Source organism: Epinephelus lanceolatus, chromosome 4, assembly GCF_041903045.1.
Source record: "Epinephelus lanceolatus isolate andai-2023 chromosome 4, ASM4190304v1, whole genome shotgun sequence".
NCBI lineage: Eukaryota > Metazoa > Chordata > Actinopteri > Perciformes > Serranidae > Epinephelus > Epinephelus lanceolatus.
The window spans coordinates 33,384,850-33,409,302 of record NC_135737.1 but is presented as its reverse complement, the minus strand read 5'-3'; the positions used below and the strand labels follow the sequence as shown (position 1 = coordinate 33,409,302).

Genomic DNA, 24,453 nt, shown 5'->3' with positions numbered 1-24,453 from the left:
ACCTCCAACAACATATAGGCTACTCTTTGTTTACCTGAGACTCAGTGATCTGATTGGTCAGAGGTCGGGGTGTTGACAGGCTGTGATCCAACACTCTGAACTTAACCTGCTCCGGAGCAGGTTAGCTGTTCAGCATAAGTTACCATGGTGATTTGTCCCAGTAAAAAGAGAACCATTTTCATAGTGCTGAAAACCCAGAGATAACCTTTGCGTTACCTCGCTAACTCCAAATCCTGCTTCGTAGTACAGGCCTGTGGTTACTAAAAATAATCCACACACCTTGTTCTGAGCAGTTTCAGGTAGAAACTAATTCTTTCATCTGAACTACACCAGCCAACTGTACCACTGCTCAGAGGGAAGTGTGCTCGGCTCATGCTCGTGACGTTAGCTAGATCAGTGGTGCTAGGTGAGCTAGCAGTAGATACACGCTTCCTTCTGCGCAGTGATATGGTTAGAGGGTGTAGTTCGCTAGAAAGAAAATAGTTCCAACATAAAACTACTCACAACAAGGTCTATGGATTATCTTGAGTAACCAGGTCATGATTTCTGGAAAGAGACATTGCTGTTGAGTTTTTCAAATGTATTTTGTGGGCGCTTTGAGCACCACAAGCCGAGTCCCACCTAGTTCCATTATATTTCAGAGAAGGCAGACATCTTTACCGACACTATCTCCAATACTCGGCAACTCACACTGAAACACTGTAGACTGTTAAATAGCACTACAGGCAAGAGGAAAAATATGTAGTTTTGATTTGGGGGTGAACTGTCCCTTTAAGCTTTACCTTTTCCAATAAAAATGTTTTCATGGAACAGTTGAGGTCCAAGTTGCTCATCGTTCTCTGTGAATAATGAACCAATCTATCTTTAATGTCTCCTCTGGCTCTGACACACACATTTAAAGGAGACTTGGCTTCTATTTGAAGATGAAGATGTTTCTGAGAAAAGACTCCACACCACAGCGTAAAGACAACTGTTTGATATTTTATTAAAAAGTAAAATTAGACATCAGTCGGTGGTCACCGCTAACCCGTTTTCCTCCCCAATCATCGTCTTATCACAAGGTTTTACAGATGGCAGTGATGTCTGTCTGTCTGACCGGGGCACGCTCATCAGCTCAACGCAAATAACACAGGGAGAACTACGGTCTTCGTCCATAGCCTTTATTGGAAATTCTTTACATGTGAATCCTCTGCACCTGCCCAAACCCAGCTTTAGAGACTATAAATATATATATAAAAAAAGGAAGTGTAAAAGACTTTGCAGTTCCTCCAAGAACAAAGAAAGCATTTACAGTCAGGTCTCGACTTGTGAGGGGCAGTCACCTTTTTGTCCGTTTGTTGAAATGTCAAATAATTGCAAAAGTGGTTTTAACAACTAACCATGTCAGGAACAAAGCCAAATTTAAACAAAAATAATAAAAAGGGGGGAAAACAATCAGTGGCCAAATGAAATCAGGAAGGTCTTGATGATAACAGCACTAGAAAAAACACTGGAGCACAGCACAGCACAGTACAGACAGAAGAGGGCAAACCAACCACTGCCTCATCAGTATATATATGTATACATATACATCGCTGGCAAACCTTGCCACAAACTACAGAAACTTAAGCACATTCAAAAGGTTTTTGTTTCGTGTCTGATTCAAAAATGTCATCGATTAGCTGCAGTAGTGTTCCTGCCCTGTGTCACAAAACACACTAGCACTATGAAGCTCCTGTCCTTTGATGATCAGTATGCACAGAAAGCAGAGTTACAGCAGTCCAGCACTGACACTGACTGATTTGGGAACTGCTGGGACAAATAATCAGAGTGCAGGAACAGAGCACCACCTGGTGGCTGAACCAGGACATGCAGGGAAACCTTCATTTGCCTCTCAGGAGCCGTGTCACCCACTTTGTGTCACTGAATCCATTTAAATCTGTGACTTCAGGGTTACAAAATGTACAAGTGACTAATTCAACTATTTCTGCTGCGACAATAAAAAGTAAAAACAAGTTTTGACATGTCCTCTGCATCGACTAGGAGAGCCCTGGTTCAACCTTGCCATTTATTTGATGTGATTAAGATCAACAGGTTTATCATTTACAATACCAAATAAAATGTGCAAAATATATCAAATATTCAAAAATGCCCATTTTTCTTAACAAACATCACATTTGTTGTTTTTAAACACTGTTTACAAATGTTTTTTGTTTTTTCAATAAATTCTGGTCCTGCAGCTGCTGGCATTAACAGGTGCACTTTACACAGGAGGAGTGCAAACTGACGGAGCATTGAGGTACCGGTTCGTTTAAAGTGGCAGGGCACTGCAGAGAAGGAAAAGGCTGGTCGGATCTACACGCAAAGAGCAAGACGCCGAGTCGGGTCCCGGCTTTTGAACACATCTTGGCACCAAGAGCTGAGATGAAACTTGTGTTTTAGCACTGAAGTGATGCGACTACGTCTGTGATCTGCAGTTTCGACTCGGCTTTTGACAACAAATCTGCACCTGGGCTAGAAAAACATACATACTAACACTAGTGAGAATCCTATCATGTTCATCTATAGAGTTGCATTTAACCAAAGGTGGTGTCAAGATGCTTGGTAGGAAGAGTGATTTACAGGTGACGGGAAAAGTTCATCATCAGCCGAGAAAGATTTTCCAGAGGGTTTCGGCTGCGTGGACACCATGTCTCTGACAAAGAAGTACTAAACACCATGACTTGTAACAAAGACGTGGGTGGGACAAACACTTTACAGATAGACACCCCAGTAAAGTGATGGCTGGACTACATGTGTCAAGAGTGAAGAAAGATCTCTGATTACACTGGTGTTTGAGAAAGCAGTTCACAGGACAACATTTTAAGTCAGATTACAAGTGTGTGTGTGAGGTTGTTAACGAATCAGAGTCTTAAGAGCTACGAGGACCCGTCAGTCATCTCAAATGTCTAATTTTTCTTGGTTGGGGAAAATAAACATCACCAATATTAAACAAGATACAAATATAAATCAGTTTTCTTTTGTCGCTTTCCAAAATATGAACAGAAATTCAATAAACACAAAAACAAAGTCCTTCTGAGGATTAAGTCCCGCTGGCTGTGAGGAGGAAGAGGAGGTGGAGGAGATGGGCTCTTGATCATTTTCAGAGGAGCGGGACAGAAATTTTTAAAGCAAAGAGAGACGACAAAAACAAAAACAAAAAAGCACCCTGGACTTCACGAGCGTTTCTGTCTCTTGGAATGTCGCTGCTGGCTGGACCGGTCCTCGTCGCTGCTTGCCCCCCCGGCGTCGCCCTGGCCCCCCCGCTGACGAGTTCTCCGTGTGTCCCGCTCGCCATCGCTATCCTGCTCCCTGTAATCCTTCCTGCCTGAGGTTGCAGAGGTCCGCTTACTTCTCCTCCTGCCATCATCATCATCATCATCATCATCATCCTCCTCCTCCTCCTCCTCTTCCTCCTCATCATCATCCTCCTCCTCCTCATTCTCCTCGCCACTCTCGCTCTCCTCGTCCCTCCGTCCCCGAGCATTTCGGGTTTTCTTCCTGTTTGATTTGCCGTTCTGCATCTTCTTCTTGGGTTCCTCTTCCTCTTCTTCATCCTCCTCTTCGTCTTCATTTTCTTCTTCCTCCTCGTCTTCCTCCTCCTCCTCCTCCTCAGAAGTTGCAGGGGCTTGGCTGACGCGTTTGCGCGATCGCCGGCGGAGGTAGCTGAGGCCAGGCAGCAGCTTCTGGAGCAGCTCAGTGAACGTCTGCTCTGTCTTGACCATGCAGGAGAGCACGGTGCTGCCCTGCTGGTTGTACTCCTCTGCGTTGGAGAAGACGAGCTTCATGTCTTCCAGGAAATCCTGGCCGTGACGGTAGGAGCCCTGGCTGAACTTTCCCAGCATGGTCTGGAAATCCATGGGCTGGGAGATGATGTCCAGGTAGTCCTCTGCCTCCTCGGGGGACACAGGCTCCCTGGAAGAGGAGCAGAGTGTGAGAGGAGGGCCAAACTACAGATCATAATAATTCATGATATCTAAAAATCATTCAGGTAGAACGTAGCGTTGCCACAACACTGGAATTTCAAATTGAATTCATCGACTCCAGGGTGTTGACATTTGTCTCACTCATATAGTTAGTGCTGCTCCACCCTACTTAATAAACTAACTGTCCATTCAAACATAAAGACGGTGTCCTTCGCTCACCTGAAAGGCCAGCTGTAGCGGAATTTCATCAGTTTCTTGAGGATCTCCTCGCACCTCTCCAGCTCCAGCGCCTGCCTGCGCACTCCCGACAGGGAACTCTGCCGTACCTGCAAACATCGCACACGAACAATGTCTGTAGGTTTCTAAAACATAGATTATCTCCTGTTTTACTTCTCTGTATGTCCTGATGGCATCTTACCAGTTCATCTATGTCTGCAGGGCTGTTGGGGCCTGTCCGCTGTTTGCTGCTTTGACTGTTTGAAGACGACTGCTTCTTGGGTTTACTTTTTGAACTTTTCTGTCGAGACGAAGACTGCTTGTTTTTCTTCCTTGGTCTCACTGTGAAGAAATACAGAGAGGTGATCAGGACAACACGAACAAGGAAGCAACAGTGGAAACACCAACATTCCTATAGACACTAAAAAGGCAGAGGGAAAAATCTGGAAACGATCAATTAAAATCCGACATACTGTAATGTGTAACCAAATTTAACCCTCAACTCAAGTGTTTTTTATCCAATCATATGCTCAGTACTCCAAAACACCTTACTGTTAAACATTTTTGCATATACAGTCTCACACGGACGTGTAGTGCACCTGCGCTGTTTATAGGAATTTTAATATGCTGCACGAGCTGAGCGAGAGTTCTTAAACAGATGTCTAAAGGTAGTTTTGCTGTTGTTAAATGTGGTCGCCTGCGATGTCAATTCATCAAGAATTTTCTCCAATTTTGGATTCTTCGTTCACTGTGGAGTTTTCTTCACAAATTTAACATAACGTGGGTGAGTAAGTGATACACAATGCTCATTTAGGGGGTGAAGTATTCCTTTAACTTTTCATGTAGCGCAGACTGCACATAGGGGATTCATATAATGAGGCTGTTGTTTGAAAGTGATGTTTATTTAACCATTTATGCTTCTTGTTAAGTTAATTTGTATCAGACCGATCCCAGTGTGTAATGCTGCAGACTATCACAGTCTAACGCTAGAAATGAGAGCCGTGCACTGCGATCCTCTCTTGAACTATTCAGCATCAGCGCATAAAACCTCTTAATCGTTATCCTTGACATGCAGGCTTGAACTGACAGAGGGGATCATCCTGCCACATACTCCAAGTGAAGCCAGAGTGAGACATGGCTTCAAAGCAAAAGGTCCAGACCTGAGCTGTGCTACATGACAACACATAGACAATGGAGACAGGCAGAGGACAGGGGACAAATTCCCCGTCAGCATTCCTCTCATTCCCAACCTTCAGCACCAAGGACCCCTCCGTCTTCCAAAACCGAGTAGAATGAGTGACATATCTTTCTGGACAGCTCGATGAATTTATGGTTTTCTCTTTTTGGTTCACACCACAGTGTCTTTGATGCAAAGATTCCAGTTTAAGGTTGGTGACACAAAGTCCAAAAGGACGGAAACACTTAACTTATCCTGGTTGAAACGCTAAAGGTGAACAGTCATTGAGCCGAGACGATTTTGTGAAACCTGGGCTTAATTTTCTCTTGCTGATACTCACAGCTGTGCCCCATGGCTTTATAGTCGTTCTCTTCCTCATCCTCTTCATCTTCGTCAGAGTCCTCTTCTTCAGAGTCCTCCTCGTCCTCATCTTCATCTGTGTCTTGGTTGTAGTTCCTGCAATGGAGAGACTGAATTTGAAAAATCTTTCACACAAATTACAGAGACTTAGGAGAGGCAGGATTTACTGTGGAGGTTTTGTTAAATTGGGAAAAATACTGGCTTCATAACGTGTAGAATAATATGCTTCACTAATACTCAAGCCCTGCTCTGCCATTTTCTTTAACCTGAAATTTTGGGACAGGGGTGATGAGCAGTGACGGGAGTGCTGCAGCTTTAAGAATGCAGTTAAAAACAAAAGTGGACCTGACGTTTGTACATGAGACCTGCATGAGTATCATGTAAGGACACTTTATCCAGCTTCATCGTGTCTATAGTCATTTTTGATGGAGACATATTTCATATTTTCTCTATTAGGGTTGGGTATCAAGTAACTCTGTACTTTGAGGGGTACTGGCCAAATTGCGTTGGTACTATTGAGTACTTATTCACATTAAATCAATCAGTGCCAAATTCCAGTACCTAAAAGCACACCTGGGTGAGAATGCCAGGTTCAGATAGGAGGCAGAAGCACTGCAAAGCGCTACAAAAGGCGGGAGGCTGCCTGTAGAACTAACGGGCTGGAGTGCTTTGCAGTGGAGACAACAGCGCTCCGCAGAGCCACTAGGTTCCAAGTCTAAGAAGGCTGAAGCACTACGAAATGTCCTGAAGCCGGGAAGCAGGCCGTGAAGGAGCCAAAACTGTCACTGCAGCACCGACGGTTTCAGTCTATCTGGTCGGTTTTCTTTTATATTTTATTACAGAAATAGATCGGTATCACTGCTGTTTGTGATTGTGTCTTTTGAATGATGTACTTATTGAACACATTTGTCAATTGTGTCTTAACGGTGAGCGAGAGATTAGCAGAAACACACACTAATACACACAGACAAGCAGGCACACAGAAACACCCTTTTCTTGTCACACTGTGTGATAAGAAAAGATGAGCACTGTTGCTTGTTGACTGCAGCTTACTGATTTTTTGTTATTAGCCTACAGAAAGAGTAAAGTACCAAGAAGAAAAAAAAAGTACCACTGGGTACTAGTCTGCACCAAATTTGAGGAACCAGCACCGGTGCAGGTATTGGTTTAAATGTGACTGTACACAACCCTACTTTCAATGCACACATCTAACAAGATTTACTTTTAGCAATCTAAAGACAGACTAAATGCTACTTCTACATTATTTACATGAACTCTGTATAGTTTCCCCAGTGTTGTGCAGCTGCTTACATCTACAATGGAGGACAGTGACAAAGTGTGAGGCGGACAGTTACCTTGAGCGGGAGCCACGTCTGGCCACAGTAGGCTGGCAGGCCGGGCACAGCCACTCTCCAGCAGGAATGCGGTACAGGGCCGGTCGCAGACAGAACAAGTGGAAGGCCTTGTTGCACTCATCACAGAGGATAAGTTTCTCATCGTCACCTGAAAGATCATTATTTATTACAGGACTGTTTCCAAAACAATTTCCTGATTTTATCTAAAATGTATTCACTCTGCCCACATTTTTTTTCTCGTAGTCTTTACTCCCTCAAAACTCAAGCATCTCATGTGTTTGTGCAAGTTTTTCTCCTCATCTTACCACTACAGTTTCACCTGTTGGCCTGCGGGCCTGCTGGCTCTGTATGTAGACCTGCCTGACACAACTAGCCTGTGCTGCTCTGAGCCTGTGGCTGCGGCCCTGTCTGGACTTGGGTCTAGTCTCCATCAGCTTCAGCACAAACGGCCTCTGCCTGAGCACTAGACAGGAAGCAGAAGGATAGTAGTACAGCACTGCTTCACTGAAACTGCATCTCAACAATCCAGCACACCTGTGAATAAGAACTGACGCTTTGTTTATGAGGAAAAAAAGAAACCAGACAGGAGCCAGTCGTGGTGCTGTAGTTCTGTTTAGGAGATCTGGGGTGATCTTATTTATCCTGTAGTTTTTATTTTAACAAAGAAAGCAATGTTACCACAAAAGTATTTCTGCGTCCATAAAGGCTCTCGCTGGCTACAAATAACCTGTGATGCACATTTTACTTACAGCCAATTCCCTCCTCTGAGACCAAATGAGTGAGACAGCAGCTGTTAACTGTCCTTACCTTTCCTGCGACAGACTTTGCAGCGAGCGTTCTCGGCAGACATGTCCCACTTTATGCAGGCGTCCAACATTCCCAGCAGGACGTGCATGCGGGAAAAGGTCTGGGCCTCTCGGATTGCGGTCTTCCACTTCTCTACCGCCGTCGCCACCTGAGAGGAAAAGCCCAGACATGTTTAAACTCAGCAGAACTTTCCATAAAGACTTTTTAATGGTCGTAGCTCTGTTTGTGTATGAATATTAGTCTGTGTGTCTAATTTATGGATTTTAAAAGTACTTATTATTACTAGTGCTTCTCACCTAGAATTATGACCATAATGACTTTACTAACCACGCAAGTCTCCCCAGCTAAAACCCCTATTTCAACAACATCAAGTGGCATTATGATGGACCCTGTCACCTATGAGACAAATATTTCAAACTGAACACTACCATTGCGACTCTGTTCTCTTACCCTAGCCTCTTCTGCCAGTCTCTTCTCATCATCCACCTCCTCAGCCTTGCTGCTGCTTTCCTCCCCGCCTTGCTTCTTCTTCTTCTTCTGCTTGGGGGCCATGAAGCCCTGCAGGAACTTTTTGATCACGCAGGCCTGAATGGTGATGATGCACTCACCGAAGTCTTTCAAGCTCTCCATGTCTTTCAACTGTGAACAGAGGATGAAACAAACAGATGAGTTACAACCACAAAGATTTGTTGACAACACAGACATACTATATGAGCTATGACATCAGTAACACAGTTTTATGATATTTCTCGTATAGCATTAATCTTGTAAACACAACTATATTACATATATCTGTAATATTTTAGCATATAAAGTTACAGATTGGTCCTTTGAAATGTAACCTAGTGTAACTCAAGAGTAAACATTTTAGAGCCTTGGTGTGTTGCATATCCTTTCATCTTCACTACATCATATTTTTCCTTTCAAATGTTTCATGCCTACATCCTGACAAGGACGAAATATTTCAGGTGGTGACAGAAGGTTAAACACGATTGCTCAATCTGAAAGAATTCTTAAGTCTTCAGTGAACACACATTGGAAACTTCAAGGTGACTGATACTGTATGAAGCCAGACAGACTAATCACCTGATCTTCGATGTCTACGTTGTCATCCAGGTATCCGAGGCCTCCCTTCTGGAGTCGTGAGGCTACTTCCTGGATGTCACTGCGCAGGTAATTGAGCAGCTCTGCGTAGCCATCGCAGGTCCTGAGGCCCATTTTGCCCTTACGGGCCAGATGGATAGAGTGGAGGATGTCCCGATACCTGAAACAGGGAGGAGACAGCTTTGTCTTCAGCTTCATATTTACTCCATCACTGCTGTCTAGTTTAAATCAATGCAGTCTGTTTGCTCTTTTTTAAACACTATAGCTCATACTTTGCTGTGGACTTACTTTTTCATAACCTACAAGCTTGCTGCTGCACACAAAAGCAAAGCAAAAACTTTAAATAGCCTCTCTAAAAGCTAGTGAAACCAGCTAATGCTTCAGCAGCGCTGCAAGGCTGGATGGCCACATGTTTGTTAAAGTAATTATCTGTTACAATGAGAGTGCACGCACCTGCTTTGTATCTTCGCCTTCAGTTCACTCTCTCTAACCCCCTGAGGATGAAGACTTTCCACCAGCTCCTCCAGCTCGGGAATGGTGTCACACACGAACCTGTGTTCAGAGGCAGGAACATTAGCATGAGAGACTGTGTGAAAGAGACAAAGATGAAACCGATCAAATGAAAGAGAGGAAGACAAACACAAAGCTCTTACCAGAGATTCTGCCCCTGATTGGGAATGGTGGTTTCTATGCAGATGTCTACTGCTGCCCCCTGCTGGGCGCCCTCACTAATAGCACCATCTATACTGCCATCGTCCTTTTCAGCTCCTGCAATTACTTATCAAAGAAATACAAAAAAATGTCACTACAAAGTTAAAAATAACAAACCAAAACACATTTTAGATATTTTAACATAAACACACACAATTTGATGGGGATAACTCACGCTAAGTTACTGTACCTTGTGAATCCTGAGGTGCAGCCGACTCACCGTCCTCTTCCTCTTCAACCTCGGGCTCAGCTGGTTTTTCCTCTGGTGGAGGGGTGAAGTTGTAGTCGATGCTTTCATGCACCCAGCCTTTCTCGATGTACAGACCAGGAACCACATCAGAGAAAAGCCAGTATCTGAACAAAAACACCAAGAAACCGTGGTTATAATTAAGGTACTCAAAGAAATGACATTTATTTGTGTATAGACAGTGGTGTGCAGCACTAACCTGTTATGATTTCTGTCTGTACCCAGTGGGGTCCTGCGCATGACTAGTTTGGCTTTGGTTATACCATCCTGAAAGGCCTTTTCTACAGCGGCCCTCTGTCTACGCATCCGCTCCTCCTCGGCCTCCTTCTCCATGCGCTCTTTGGGGGAATAACACAATAAGAGTGAAGTATACTGATTTGAGAATTATGAGACAAATGATATACTGGCAGTGGTTGAAATGAGAACCTAAGTACTGAGAAAACAAAATCTAAAACAGGTACATTTGCAATTAAGCTTGTCAGTTTTACATTTCTTAAATGGCACATTTCAAATTGGATCATATGCTGCACTCTCTCCTACAAAGTTTACCTTTGTTCTGTCTGTCCATCTCCTCCTTCTCCTTCTTGGCCTGCATGACCATCAGCCGCCGATTCTTCACAGAGCTGATCATGTCCTCTGGCTCCACCTTTACTTCTTTTTTGCTCTCCTTCTTAGCCCCACCCTCTTTCTTCTTCTCGCCTGTGAGCCCAAAAGAAAAAAACAGATCAATATATTGGCATCAACTTGTGACTACATTTTGGGGATGCCGATAAAAGACTAACGAAAGGCTTTAGATGATTTAGAGTATTTAATCTTATTACATTCACTCTTGCATTAAAAACTGCAGGTCAAGAACTTTGGTGATCTCCACCTACCTTTGCCCTCCATCTCTTTCCGCATCTGCCTCTCTGCCCTCTTGCGGTCATTGACCTCTTTCAGCATTGCCAGACGCTCCTTCCACACCTCAGCTGACCGTTGATGCACTGCCTCCACATGGTCTTCAACTGAGTATGTCATGAGTATACGGTGGCACAGTGCCACCAGCAGGCTGACCTTCTCCTCAGGGCTCAGCTCAAACACCTCCGTTGTCTCCAGCCTCTCCAAGAACTCACTGGTCACCACATCATCAAAGCCCCCCAAACCCCCAGAGTCCACTGAGCCCTGGCCGCTCTCTTCGCCGTGAGCGTCGCATGGTCGCAGGCACAACCGTGCCAGCTCCGACGCAGAGTGCATGGTAAGGGGGATCTCAGATAAAGGCATATCGAGCTCACTGTAGCCTTCAGCCAGCTCGTCTTGCAGCAGCGTCTGGAGCAGCACCACCAGAACGCGGTTCAGGTAGAGGAAGCCAGACCGCTCCCCGGCCAGTGCTTCCATCAGAGCCACTGCGGTGATGGGATACTGGTCCTCCGGCATCAGCAGCCCTGCATAGCAGTGAAGGAAGTCTACGACCATAGCCACATCACCAAACAGAGTGTTGGGCAACCCCTCAGGCATGTCTACAAGTTTAAATGCTGGCAGGGTTTTGCCGCCTTCGATCTCCTGGTCCTCGTATCTGCGTGATTGTTCGCGGCGGACCAGCATCTCCTTCTCGCGTCTCTCCTTGGCCTTTTCTCGCAGCTTCTCTTTGAGTTCCTTGCGCCTTTTCTTCATCTCCTCCTGCTTTTCCTCTTCGCTCATGGCTGCCCATCGCCTCTTCTGTTCCAGTAGCTCCCAGCGTTTCTGCACCAGCTCCTTGAGCTCCGGTGGCAGCCGGCCACGATCATCTGGGGACAAGGTCTTTGCGGCCTTGGAGATGAGGGAGGACAGGGAGTTCTTTTTGTCCTCTTTGCCCTTGTTCTCCTTATAGTAACGTAGGAGGTGGAGAGCCATCGGGTGCAGTGGCTTCCCCAGTTTAGGTGTACCCATGCCAGTACTGCGGGCTCTCTTCTTAGGGCTCCCAGCAGGGGGGCTCTTAGCCAGATGCAGCAGAGTCATCTGCTTCATCTTCGGTGTCTTAGCACCAGCTTTACCCTCCTTTTTGGAAGCTTTAAGGACATTGAGCTTCTTATCACCACTTTTTCCAGCTCTCTTTCCTTCTTTCTTCTCCCCGGACTTCCTGCCTGATTTTGGAGTGGAGGGAGCCAAGCCTTTGCCTTCTCCTTTCTTTGGTGATCCCGAATTCTTTACGTTGAGTGGGGAGCCGTTCATTTTTATTTTCTGAAACAAAACCAACAGGAGTTCATTAAACAAAGCTTTGACTTTTAAAAAGGGATAACCCATATTCATAGAGTAATACCTAACTGGGATAATGTGCGTACAAGCCAACTCACCTGCATGTGGCCCCAAATTGTCGGACTAAGGGGCGGGCCTAAAGAGTCTTTCTTCCTTTTCCTTTTCTTCTCTCCCTTCTCATTTCCTGAATCCTCTCCTGGTGTGTCCGAGGTCTTGAGCTTCTTGCTAGGTTTACCCTCTAGAGATGACAAGCTCTTTCGCTTTGCGGAGGGATTCTCTGCTAAAAACTGTAGGAAAAAAAAAAAAAAAACACTGTGAGCCAAGAACAAGCAACATTAAAAAAAGAATCAAATAATACCCCAAAACAAATCACAGTGAGTAAATTACCTTGTGTGGATCAAGAAGAAAGTCACTGAATTTGCTGGGCAAGTTAAATTTTTTCACCAGTTCGTCCTCAACCACCCACGGAGCGCTCTCTCCCGTGCCCAGCCTCAGGGCATAGTGCCTGATGAAGTAGCGCATGATCTCCTTGGTTGGAGGGCGCTCCGTTCTGTAAAGACTGTCAACTGGAACATCACTAATCACCTATGAGACAAGATGGGGAGGAAGATTGGGCGTCAACTTTTTTCAAAAATGCTGTGTAGACCTCAAAAGATCACAAACCACCCGTGGGATTTTGAGAAACCGGGTGCAGACCAAGGCACCAAATATCATTAATCATAGCAAAGAAGAGTAAGTCTTTTTTTGAAGAAGAAGATAAAGATGTTATGACACTTTTTTTTTGACTACTGACAACAGGATACGAACCTTATCCTCACTGATGAGCTTCACGTCGTACTTATGAGGAAGGAACTTGGGCATCACCCATCTCTTCTTCTCTTCCTTCATGGCAGTAGAAAGTTTCCTTGGTGAACGCCGTGCTCTGTCACCTGATAGGAAATCAAATAATATCATGTGGAAAAAATATGAGACTCTTTCCCCCCCAACATACAAATAAAAGCGGTTGAAATTTAAATGGAAATAACAGAGCTGGTACAGTTTAAACATTCTGAGTCTACAAACAATAATTACACCATTACTGTGTGCACCGACTGGTACTCACTGAGACTCTCCCTCCTGTTCTCCTCTTCTCGTGGAGGAGGTTCCTTCCTCTGGTTCTCCTGACTTGCGTTCTCCTTGTCGCTGGATGGAGAGTCACAGGCGCCTTCAAGCTTCTTCTCTCCTGTCTCCCCTTCTGGGTTTTCTAGGGGATGGACTTTCACCACCTTCACTTGCAAAGTTTTGTCCTTCCCCACCTGAGGTGCAAAAGTCAAGAGAAAGTGTTCAGTTAAACACCTGCTTACCTCTGCACTACCACAGATGATGGGTATCGTTTAGATTTTAAATTAGCACAAAGTCATAATAGACTTGGTGATGTAAGTGTGATCGTAAAGAGTGATTATAATTTCCTAACACATTTTACAAGAACCGAAACCAACTGCTGCGTAGGAGGCCAAGTGTGAATCTAAATATGTAAATAAGCTTTGATAAACAAGCCGCAATAATTTAAAGTGTCTAATATGTTAAGTTTAGAAAGTAAAGACGTCAAACTGACCAGGAAGTCACACTCTTCATCCACAGCGTACTTGGTGAGGATTTCCACCCAGGCCATTTCAACCAGTTTGTCTAGAGACACTGTGTTGTGGTGGACCATCTCCAGGACTGGCTTCTCAAACCACTGGGGATACTCCTCCTGAAGCCTGCACACAGAAAATGATCAGCAGTTAGTACTACAAAGTTTTAACAATATATAAAGATGAAGTATAATTTAGTTTGTGCCTTGCAATCCCATCATTAGCATGTTCCACTTTATTCAGTATAGACTGAGACACTGGTTTTACTGTCCTGATGCTCAGCAAACAAGGTCATTACCACATCAGACATATACTGAATTTGTTCATGGGTGTGATGCACTCTGTTCACGACATAATTTCTGTCTTATTGTTTGGATTTCTGCGATGCATTCGTCACTGGGAGCCGAGCATTACATAACAGGGCAACAAAGGGATGAGAGTGACCAGTAGGGGGAGTAAAATCTCTTGGCTGTTATAATTAGACAGGGCTTAAATACAGCCTGTGATCCTGAGCGGCATGAGCTCTGGGCAGCTGAGCAATGCTCTGTCCTGTCTTTGCTGTGACATCTCCGTGGGCCACATATATAGTTGGGTTCACCTTCCTCTGACTGACAGCACGTATACACACACAGTATATGTAAACCCAGGTGGTGATAAGCGGGCTGACAATGATCAGCTGAGCTATTCTGCATCTTTTATGACTATGCTCTTCACTTCTACAGACCAGGATAAAGGAACTCTCACCAGGCTATTGCAGATTCAAGGATGACTCAATCACACACCCTCTAAATAGAATGAGAGGAGGAGCGCCAGATTTATCCAATCATGGCAAAGCAGCAAGCCTTGTGACCTTCACTGGGAGAGTATGGCTCCTACGTGACACTCCTGAGCTGCTGTTAGAGAGGCTAATCTGCAGTTTTAGTCATCTAAATAATGACTGGTGGTATATATATTTACATATTAATGCGAACCAGAGCTTTACTGGACATCTGAATGCAAAGCACTGCCATCCTCTCAAATGTACCTGTGTATTCTTCACAGAACTTTCACAACAGCTTATCCATAGAGACCGTGGACTGTAATTAGACAGACCTATGGCTCTTATTTCACAAGTTGGATAAAATGCTGTCCATGCACAAACTCTGGATGTCATACTCACAGCTCTGTAACTTCTTGTTCCTCCTCCCATGCTTCTTTGTGTGTGAGCTGGCTGCTTCCAGTGCTTTTGCATGTCCAGATGCGCTCGCTGTACCTCTTCAAGCGTGCCTCATACTCTCTGTAGGCATTTTGTCAAGGAAATTACAACAGTCACATGCAAACAGTTTCTCCATGTTGTGCTTACTAATTACAAGACAAACATGGTCCATGGAGAAATTAATGGCACTGATGTCAGTGATGTAAAGAGAGGCTCAGGCCAACAAAATCTTAATGTGTGGATATACTCCAAGAAACAAAAAAGTCTGCACATGGTGCCTTAACGATGCAAATCTGGAAAAGGGAAGGGGCGATGGGGAAGAATGATGATGGAGAGGGGGGCTGGAAAACAGTCCTGGCTACTTAAGATGAACAAAGATTCTGTGGAATAACTTAGAAGGAAACTACAGCCATTTTAAAATTCATATGTTATACCTATGGTCTAAGACAGTGGTTCCCAACTGGTGGGTCGCTGTCCAAAAACGGGTCGCAGGCTTATTCTATATGGACCGCAAGTGACTCACAAACATGTACATGCTTTATTCTTAAGTAAAGTGAATTTCCAGCACAGAGCTTTAAAGTTGAAGTGTGATTCCTGCTGTAGAGTGAGTGACTAATGGCCAGTTACTCAACAGAGACGGCAAACTAGCTCAACGACATGGCGAAGCAAGTATGACACTGAATGTATCAAACTGAGGGACCTCAAAATAACGACTAAGGAGTAATCTGGACCCTGTGGCAGGACCAGTTGGGAACCACTAGTCTAAGATAGTCCAATAAAAAATTAACATGAGCAATTCTTTCCCAATTCCAAAAACTAGAGTGGTAAAACTCAAATTTGTGATGTCATAGGGTATAAAGTCTAATGCTGCTCCATTTACAATGAATTGGGAAAGATGTTATCGATGACCACACCCAGGGAAATGTTTCGAGTCCATAGGTGCACTTTGTTTCACAACTGAGAACAGTATATTAGAATAAAGCTCATTTGGAGCCTTATTTCATGGGTTCACGAAATAAGGCTTACATTCATTGTCTATGGAACAGCTCCAGACTTATACCTTAGGACATCACAAGTTTGAGACTTACCTCTCGTGTTTCTGGCTTTGAGAGTAGCTCATATTCACACACTTACTGAACTTTCTAGGCCACTGACATATTGGAAATCTGAATTTAGGTGGAGTTTAGCACACTTCTTAGGGTTGCTGATGAGAATTAAGAGTTTGACTGCGTTTCCTCTGATCATTGTAAAACTACAACAATTAAGTGAACCACATCTACAAAGCCAATTCTCTGTTACTATAACTGCGATGGCGGGGAAAGGTAGATGGGAGGCCTGTGCCTCAAACAGCCGTTGATGGGATGATAGTCAGAAGTTAAAGTGTACAGACAATCAGTCAAGTGAATTTACACAGCTCTATCGCTGTAGGAATCCAAATCTACTTGAACTTATTACTTAAGCTGCCATAAAAAGACCTAAAGTCCACTTTCCGCGCTACGTGTGTCACACTGAGCTGTCATAATCTTGCTGACAGTTACGGACGTTAAAAGTTTTCACATTAACACCAAAACAAGTGGTTAAAGCTACCTAACTATCACACCAGAGCCACGCTATCTACACAAAAATGTTGCCTTAAATCAATAAACAGTACTAAGTCAACAGTTGTATCCTCTTGGCAACTCAAAAACACAAATGCACCGGTAACGTTAGCTAAAGCTAGCTAACTCCAAAGAGGCTAACGTTAACTGCTAACTATCCAGCCGAGCAACATCCTCAGCCCGTACAGGCAGACGGCTATTGTGACATAATAGGATACCTAACGTTAGCGGCTTGCTAGCTAACCCTGCTAGCATTGGTAGCTGACAGCGGGGCGGTGGAAGCTGAAAGTGAAAGGACGGTTTTTTAGCAGCTTTTTATATTTAACTAAGCATGTGACTTGTTTTATGTGCTACATAAAGTGTAGTTGTTTTGCTTATCGAGTTAGCCAGCTAGCTACAATGAGCTGGTTAGCAGAGCGGTTGGAACGCTAGCTAGCTAGCAAGCCTGTCATCCAGAGTACACTGTGTACATGCGGGGGGGAAAAATAAATGGGGAGGAAATTGTCAGGTAGCATCAAAATAGGTACGTTAGGCATCTCTACAGTCCTGTGCATGTGACTATGTAGGCAACAATTTAAGGTAACCAGGTAGACAAAGCCACTTATACAGCATGCCGGCTGGCTCGACAAATCGAGACTGAGCATCAGCATCATGTTGAAGGATACTCTTTGTTCCTGAAGGCCTCCTTGGTGTGCTCGATGATGTAGACCTCCTCTCCCGGGCCTGGTGGCTCGGTTAGCGGCTTAGCCAGTGGGTAGGGTTTCCGGCCTAAAAGCGGTGCCATTGCAAATCCAAAGATGGCACGGGTGCCAGTGGTAAAATCAAATCTTCTAGCAACAAACTAGCACAGTAATATACAATAATATGTCCTTAGCATGTATGCAAGCGACCCGAAATATCTTAGCACGTCTCACGTTACCGCCGGCAGGCCCGGCACTCAACGTGTAGCAGCTAAGTTAGCCGACTAGCTAGTAGGCTGGATTGCTATCTCGTTGCAAAACAATAACAGTGCGGTTCTTGCCACCAGCCTCATCGCATCCTTCTTCTCTCATCTAGCAGCAGTGCCATGCTGATTTCACGCGACGTCTTGGATGTTAAACAGGTTGCCGGACTTGTCTCTCGGTGTAGTTAGTAAACTTTTAGCTCCTCCGGATGAACATGAAAGGATGCAAACCCACACCGAAATCAAACTCGCGGCAACAGCCAAAGCTCAGTTCAGCGGGAGGTCTGGCACGTTGTACAATCCCAAGTCTTTGCAAACTAGGCCTGTTCTCGCTTCATCAGTTGTGCTCGCTGCATGTTCGCACTGTCGGAGCTTCTTAGTATCAGATGACAGAATAAGCAAGTGTTAAGAAAAAGTAACGTGGATCAATCAAGAGGTTAATTCCTGTCGAAATGGCGGGAGTTTCTAGTCCACCGGCACAATTCCGTACACCCTCGGAACTCCGTTTCCCCGGCAGCAAGCAGCGTCGCAAGCATGTCCCGCCTCCTCTTGACATTCATTGGCTCTCTCTGGAACGCGCCTTCATCAAATTGTTCTAACAGTCTCTCATTGGTTGATCTGGCCTGTCTATTGTCAACTGGATCAGCCCCTTCAAGTAAACCACGCCCATACTGAATATAAATGAGAGGCTAGAGGTCAGCTGATGACAAGATTATATGATCTATTTAACTCCTTAATATTAAAATACATTTAAATATTTGGTATGTAGAACATTTGTTTAAACTGCAGTGGCATTCATTCCTCAATGAATCATCAAATGAATGTCTTAACCCATTGTCTGGGCTCCATTTTGAACAGGTCTGATTAAACAATAGGCCCTGCCTTTATGATACAATACAGTACAGTACTGTGACTGAATAATACATTATGGTGAACACATACCGACCTCACAGTATCAATGAATTGAAACTGAATTGGAAAGTAGCATTTATTATGGTTTACAACGCTGTCAAATATAAACATGGGCAAATTATATTATAAATATTTCAATAAGCATTTTTTTTCTTGCATGTGAAAAGCCAAAATAAGATCTGTTCCAGAAAGGGCGTCATGTTTAACAGAAAATGGCACATCTACACATCAATCTGCAGAAAGCTATGCATTTAACACTTTTTCAAAAAGACCTGTAAACCTCAAAAAACAAAGCGATAGGATGTGGAAACATGCAAAAGTAAAGTTGGACTGCATAAATCGGAAACAGTTAGTCGCCAAAAACATTTACAGCATGTGAAGTGAAATACACACTGCCTGCAACAGCAGGAACTTGCCACACAAAGTTTGAAAAATCCTCTCGATTCGTTTCAGGAATCACTTAAAACAGCAGACTTGAAATACTTTTAAAAGTGAACAAAGATTTGCAGTAAATATTTTTTTTCCTCATTTGCTGAAATGTAACATTTGCGTAAATAGGTCAAGACGACCTTGGAATAATTTCGAAAAGCTTAGCTAATCTGATTGAGGACAGGTATCATGTGCATTTTGACAAAATTACTATAAATGAGCTATCTCAGAGCAGCATTTTCTCCTGTACATATCTTCTTTAAAGGGGGTGCTCCTGATTCATCCAGTTCCTCCTGTTGAATAAAAAAAAAAGAAACATATTTAAGCAACTCTACTTAGAATTTGCATCAGTTATACATCATGCAACAACAGAACCCAGAAATAAAGATTAAATTCTTATATAATGGAGGTAAATGTGTGGTGTTCTTTCAATCTAATGTCAGAAACTGAACCTGTGTGTCTGGGTTGCTTCGTCTAACAGCTCCTGATGAAAGAAGGTCCTCCTTGATGAGAGTGGGAGGCTCATCGGCTCCCTCCTGTCCTGAATGAACCGGCTCTGCATTCACAAGAAAGATATCCTCATTTAATCCGGCTTTGACAGTGAAAGTATACAGAGACTGTACAGGGCACAGCTCAGTGTAACTGCTTATAATCGTCACCACTGAGGTCTTCTGACTTAAATGCATCCATTGTGTGCAGCTTTTTAAAATTACAGGAATAATGTGTACGACTGTGTGACAATATGGTTAAGAGAGCCATCCACGTACCATCCACACTCTCCTGGCCCAGCATCGGTGGCTGAGAGTCTTCAGCCCGGAGGCTGGAGGTATGTGGAGGGCTGACCTGCTGCGAGCTGGAGGTGCTGCTGCTGTTATCCATTTTAGGCTGGTAAACGTCTGACAGAAAGCTCTGGTTGCTGTTTTCATCTGAGGCGGAGAGCACAGCATTTAAACATCAAGTGTGTGATATTTTGTCAGATAATTATGCATGCAGTGTCTCCAGTATATTACTGAATACAATCACTAAACTCACCAGTGAAATCCAGTAAGGAGTTAGTGTTTTCCAGGACCACATCTTTCAGTCCTCTAGCATCTCCACCTGTGGATTTGGTGCGATATATCTGATAACAAAGAGAGGCAAGGATCAGACTATTTACTGGATTCATTTCAGTAAATGGTGATTTCATTTGTACGTGGCAGAGGCGCCCACCTGCTTTGTTTCTGTTACAGGCACCCACTTGAATATGCGTAAGGACGTGTCTCCAACTGTCACCCATTTCTTCTCCCTGGGGATAAGATGAGTTTTCTAAATGAGCTCTGTCCATGTCTAACACGACACCATCTGCTTCAGCAGCGTTAATCTGTTACATGACATACAATGAAACATGCTCGTGTCCTCTCTGTCCACAGCAGGAATGACAGCCAGTCAAACATGCTACTATCCTCACTAACAGTCATTACTTTACACGCGCGTGTGTTAACCCTGAAGACAGGACCGGAGGTGTTCATTAATGTGACTAATATGTGACTACGGGACAGTCGTCTACATTACGGCGCGGAGCATGTGAGGCTGTGGCCATATTGACAGCTCTCGGCGGAAAAAAACTCGGCTAGCTCCGCCTCTCCTGTCAACCCGGGGCGTTGATTGGTCAGCAGCTCCGTCAATCATCTAACTTTTCCGACTGAAGTTTGTTGAGCGACGCAGCAGATATCAGGCTACAGTCTACTAATACATTTCCCTCCATATTGTCCCCCAGACAGCCTACATACCATTTCCGCACCTTCTCGATGGCTGCCAGGACCTTTTTAATGTCATCTTTAGCCCGACTTCGGGTCTCAGCGCGGCCTGATCGTCCCGACATCTTGATGCTGTTATGATTCATCTACAGATGCATCTGAAAACTTCAAGACCAAGCCCCAGTCCTCCGTTACAGTGGTAATCTCGCGAGATTTCGTCGTCCTTTTTTTTCTTCTTCTTCTTCTTCTTCTCTTTTTTTTTCTTTCTTTTTTTCCTCAGTATGCTAATACTGTATGTACTGTAATGATTTAGTGTCGTTTATTTATTTATTTTATTTGTCATATAATTATTCATCTACATATATATGACAGATGTAGTTTCTAAAATATTTCAAGATTAATTTTAAAATACATTGTTAAAAATAAAACCAGTAATTCCCATCCTTTTTGGCCTGTGGCCCCATAAAAAAATAAAAAAAAATAAAAAATAGAGCTGAAGGATATGGAAAAAAATCTAAAAAAAAAAAAAATAGAAATAAAATATATTGAAATTATTTTTACAGATATAATTGCGATATGAGTCACAATTTTACAGAGAATTGTAATTTCTATTTTATTTTTACTAAATATAACATAAAAATGATGTGATTTTTGCTGGGGCCTGTACCAAACAAGCTTGTTCCCTTATGTCTGGAATATGATTTGTAGGCCGCAACTCCCTGTAGCACCACAATGCCTCATTTATAACGGTATATTGTGACAACTTTTACCTCTATAAGAGAAAAAAAAACTGCAGCTCATGCAATTTTGGATATTGCACATTGTTGTAGTTTTGATCATATTTTTTGATTAATTGTGCAGTCCTGCAAAAAGTATCTGGTTGGTGTCTTTTTTAGCAGCTCCACCAAGGAATTATTTCCTCTCCAGACTTCTCAGAAGGTTTCCTTCAGATAATAGTTTGGGGACCAAAGAGAAAAATTCAAATATTACACAAAAAGCAAAGATTAGAGTGAGAATATTCCAAAATATGAATACAGATTTGAGTCGCAGAACATTGATTCTCCTCCCCATTAATCATCTCATGACCCCTCAGATTGATCTTGTGACTCTCCGTAGGGGGCCGGGTGTAAACTACCTTAAGAAATATGCTTAAGTTTAGCTTCTTGTATTTGTATTGCTTGCCCTTTTTTCCAGGTTCTGTGGTGGTGAGGTGGTTGTGTGGCTCAGGGTGATGCGTGGAAGCTGCTTGGCATCCTCCCTGATCACATCCTATGATTGCAATGTTATAATGTTGTTCATCCTTTACATGCTACATCTACTGCATGTCTGTTCGACCAGTGAGAGGGATCCCTCCTGATATGCTCCTCCTGAGGTTTCTTCCATTTTTTTCCACTGTTAAAGTTTTTTTGGGTGTTGTCCTCATCTGACAAGAGACCCGAAAGGACAGAGTGTACCGCATCCTGTACAGAGAGTAAAGCCCCTTGAGACAATTTGTGATTTGTGATATTGGGCTATAAAAAGGAAACTGACTTGATTTCCTCCACATCTACCAGCTTCAACAGCTGAATGCTAATTATGCATCAGTATTAAAAATCTAATAATGTGATACATGATAATATGTCTGTCACAGGGACCAGTTTTTAACAATGAGTATTTTTACTTTTGATACTTTGAATATAATTAGCTTATTATACTTCTGTACTTTTACCTAGTGGGATTTTAAATGCAGGACATAACAATAGATTATTCTACATTATGGTATTGGTAATTTTACTTAAGAATTTGAGTCCATTGTCTCTGTATCTGTTTGATTGTGTGCATGAATAAAAACTTCAAGCTGGTCACCCTGCTTTTCTTCTTTATATCTATTTTTAGTGTATATGTGAATGTGACAAACTGTATTTGCCTTTGCTATTGTGTGTCTGCAGACAAAAGCTTGATCCAATGTACATTATATGACTTTTACTTCCTAAGTTTGACCAGCAGATGGCAGCCTTGAGTCGTGCAGAGCAAACTGGCTCCTCCTCTACCTGAGAATGAGATGAAAGGTTGAGTCTGATGCTGTTTGATGTAATAATTATAGGAATGATCACCAACAGGAAATCAGCCATTGCTTGCCTACACTTCAGGGAGTATGATACTCTACTAGTGCTGATCTGAGTGGACTGTGGGTGTTACAGTGTTAAAGCTACAGGGAAAAGCATGTGGTGACATAAAGGGAACAAAGATGTAGCCTGATAAGCTGTCCCACTCAGCAATCAATACCTGATAACATACTGTATATTATCACTGCTCAGATAGTGCTAACAGTGGCACGCTTCAAATCAAAGTATATTGACACTTGGACAAGTTGTGCTGACACTAATCAGCACACCACAAGTGAACTAATATCTTCATTTCCTGCAGAGCATATGGCAAGTACTGTAGTGTCCATGACAGGAATTTGGGCTTATCTACAAAATATATAATATGATGCATAAAATATCATCATTTATTCAAACTTCCGAGGGTTTGACTTGTGGCTGTGTCATTATTCATAATGCTCCACATACTGAAGCGCCTGATTAAATTATAAGAAGTTAAATAGATTCAGACCTCTTGCTCTTTTAATTATTGTGACATTACCAGAGTCAAAGGGTAGTGATTCTGGATATATGAATTGTCTACAACAACAGGCATAATTTCAACAACTATGATGACTTCAGTCTCTACATCTTCTGTGTCTTTTATGTCTGAATTTACTTCTGCAATATAATATAGGCCTACAGCAACAGTCATGTGAGGCTGACTGTTCTTGTGTCTACATTCCCCCACCCTGCCATATTTTTAAAAAGACTCATATGTCATATCTGTGTGATAAGACTGCAGGTGTCTTTTTTGGACCAGGCTATAAAATAAAAAATCCCAACACATTATTGATGGTGTGGGCGGGGCCCTGCTGCAGCTCCAGCCAGTGGTTGACAACTCGGGGAGGAGTCAGTGACAGTTGCCAGAGGAAATATCCAAATCACAGCAACGCTCATCAGCATGCAGCTGAACGGTATCTTCATACCTGCTGCAGGAGCCTGGACATGTTTCTGGGAGGACACTAAAGGCTTCACATACAGGTCGGGTGTGTTTAGTGCAGCTGGGAGCAGAGCTGAGTGTTATAAAGGCAGATATTGTGTTCTGTAAAGCTCCCGTTGTTTGGTGCTTATATCACTTCTGGTTTTTGTGGAGGTCCACATTAAGAGTTAAAGTGTTTGCAGAATATGTTTCCTACAGTTTTTAGATAAAATTCACCATGCATCAAACCAAGACCATATAATGTGGCCTTGATATGGACCCATACATTTTTACAGTCATAATGTATGAATGTATGTAACATGTAAAGTATGATTACTTTTTATTTTTAATTGTATTTTTTTTGTTTATTGTTGTCAATGTTATTTAATCTAATTTTTATTTTATTTTATTTTTTTATTTCTTTAGATGCTTTGGCAATAACATATCTTTGTTCACGCTATGACTGTCCAAAATAATCATTAGCAAATGTAATTATAACGATAAAAAATGTAATAAATTGCAATTACTATTACTTCTGGCTTTATTAATACAATGTCTTGCATCTTTGCTTGTGGTTTGTCCAAGTGCTGTTGCCATCCTCAAACAGATCACGGCTCATAGGCGTTCAACTAACCTTGATGTCTTTATTACATTATATTTGTCAAATAGTCCACATGAACTCTGAGTAAAGTGTCAGTCATTTATGTTGTGCTGCACAGGGGTGTAAGTATAGACAGTGCAGGCAGTGTGATTGCACTGGGGCCCTGGGGTGGAGGGGCCTGCAGAGAGAGTGGGCCCTTGCAATTCATTTAGATTGCCACCTTGGAAATATACCTGTGTTCAAAGAAAA

At 43.1% G+C, this 24,453-nt stretch overlaps 2 protein-coding genes across 2 annotated transcripts; both read right to left on the bottom strand.

Moving 5' to 3' along the window:
- Positions 1-961: 961 nt before the first annotated feature.
- baz1b (bromodomain adjacent to zinc finger domain, 1B) lies at positions 962-17,994 on the bottom strand. Its single transcript, XM_033631296.2, has 21 exons — positions 17,204-17,994; positions 14,905-15,021; positions 13,727-13,871; positions 13,235-13,427; positions 12,940-13,061; positions 12,520-12,717; positions 12,231-12,419; positions 10,797-12,117; positions 10,471-10,620; positions 10,121-10,259; positions 9,865-10,028; positions 9,617-9,740; positions 9,417-9,515; positions 8,946-9,123; positions 8,310-8,498; positions 7,860-8,007; positions 7,053-7,200; positions 5,678-5,793; positions 4,363-4,502; positions 4,164-4,270; positions 962-3,933 (listed from the first exon to the last, which is right to left on the bottom strand). The coding sequence occupies exons 1-21, from the start codon at positions 17,320-17,322 to the stop codon at positions 3,195-3,197; spliced, it is 4,845 nt and encodes a 1,614-aa protein (XP_033487187.2). The 5' UTR covers positions 17,323-17,994; the 3' UTR covers positions 962-3,194.
- A 461-nt stretch (positions 17,995-18,455) lies between these two features.
- Positions 18,456-20,757, bottom strand: bcl7bb (BAF chromatin remodeling complex subunit BCL7B b). Its single transcript, XM_033630858.2, has 6 exons — positions 20,592-20,757; positions 20,032-20,107; positions 19,855-19,942; positions 19,590-19,748; positions 19,275-19,378; positions 18,456-19,115 (listed from the first exon to the last, which is right to left on the bottom strand). Exons 1-6 carry the CDS (start codon positions 20,702-20,704, stop codon positions 19,044-19,046), a joined length of 612 nt encoding a protein of 203 aa, XP_033486749.1. The 5' UTR covers positions 20,705-20,757; the 3' UTR covers positions 18,456-19,043.
- Positions 20,758-24,453: the final 3,696 nt, after the last annotated feature.

Bases quoted from the DNA above. Each gene is read 5' to 3' on its own strand.
- baz1b (XM_033631296.2), bottom strand. From the start codon at position 17,322: ATGGCACCGCTTTTAGGCCGGAAACCCTACCCACTGGCTAAGCCGCTA. The intron at 9,741-9,864 runs GTACAGTAACTT...TTCTTTGATAAG, and splicing joins TGCACCTCAGGATTCACAAG to TAATTGCAGGAGCTGAAAAG. The intron at 8,008-8,309 runs GTAAGAGAACAG...TTTTCCTCTCAG, and splicing joins GACTGGCAGAAGAGGCTAGG to GTGGCGACGGCGGTAGAGAA.
- bcl7bb (XM_033630858.2), bottom strand. From the start codon at position 20,704: ATGAATCATAACAGCATCAAGATGTCGGGACGATCAGGCCGCGCTGAG. The intron at 20,108-20,591 runs GTATGTAGGCTG...TCTTATCCCCAG, and splicing joins ATCGAGAAGGTGCGGAAATG to GGAGAAGAAATGGGTGACAG. The intron at 19,943-20,031 runs GTGGGCGCCTCT...CTTTGTTATCAG, and splicing joins CTGTAACAGAAACAAAGCAG to ATATATCGCACCAAATCCAC.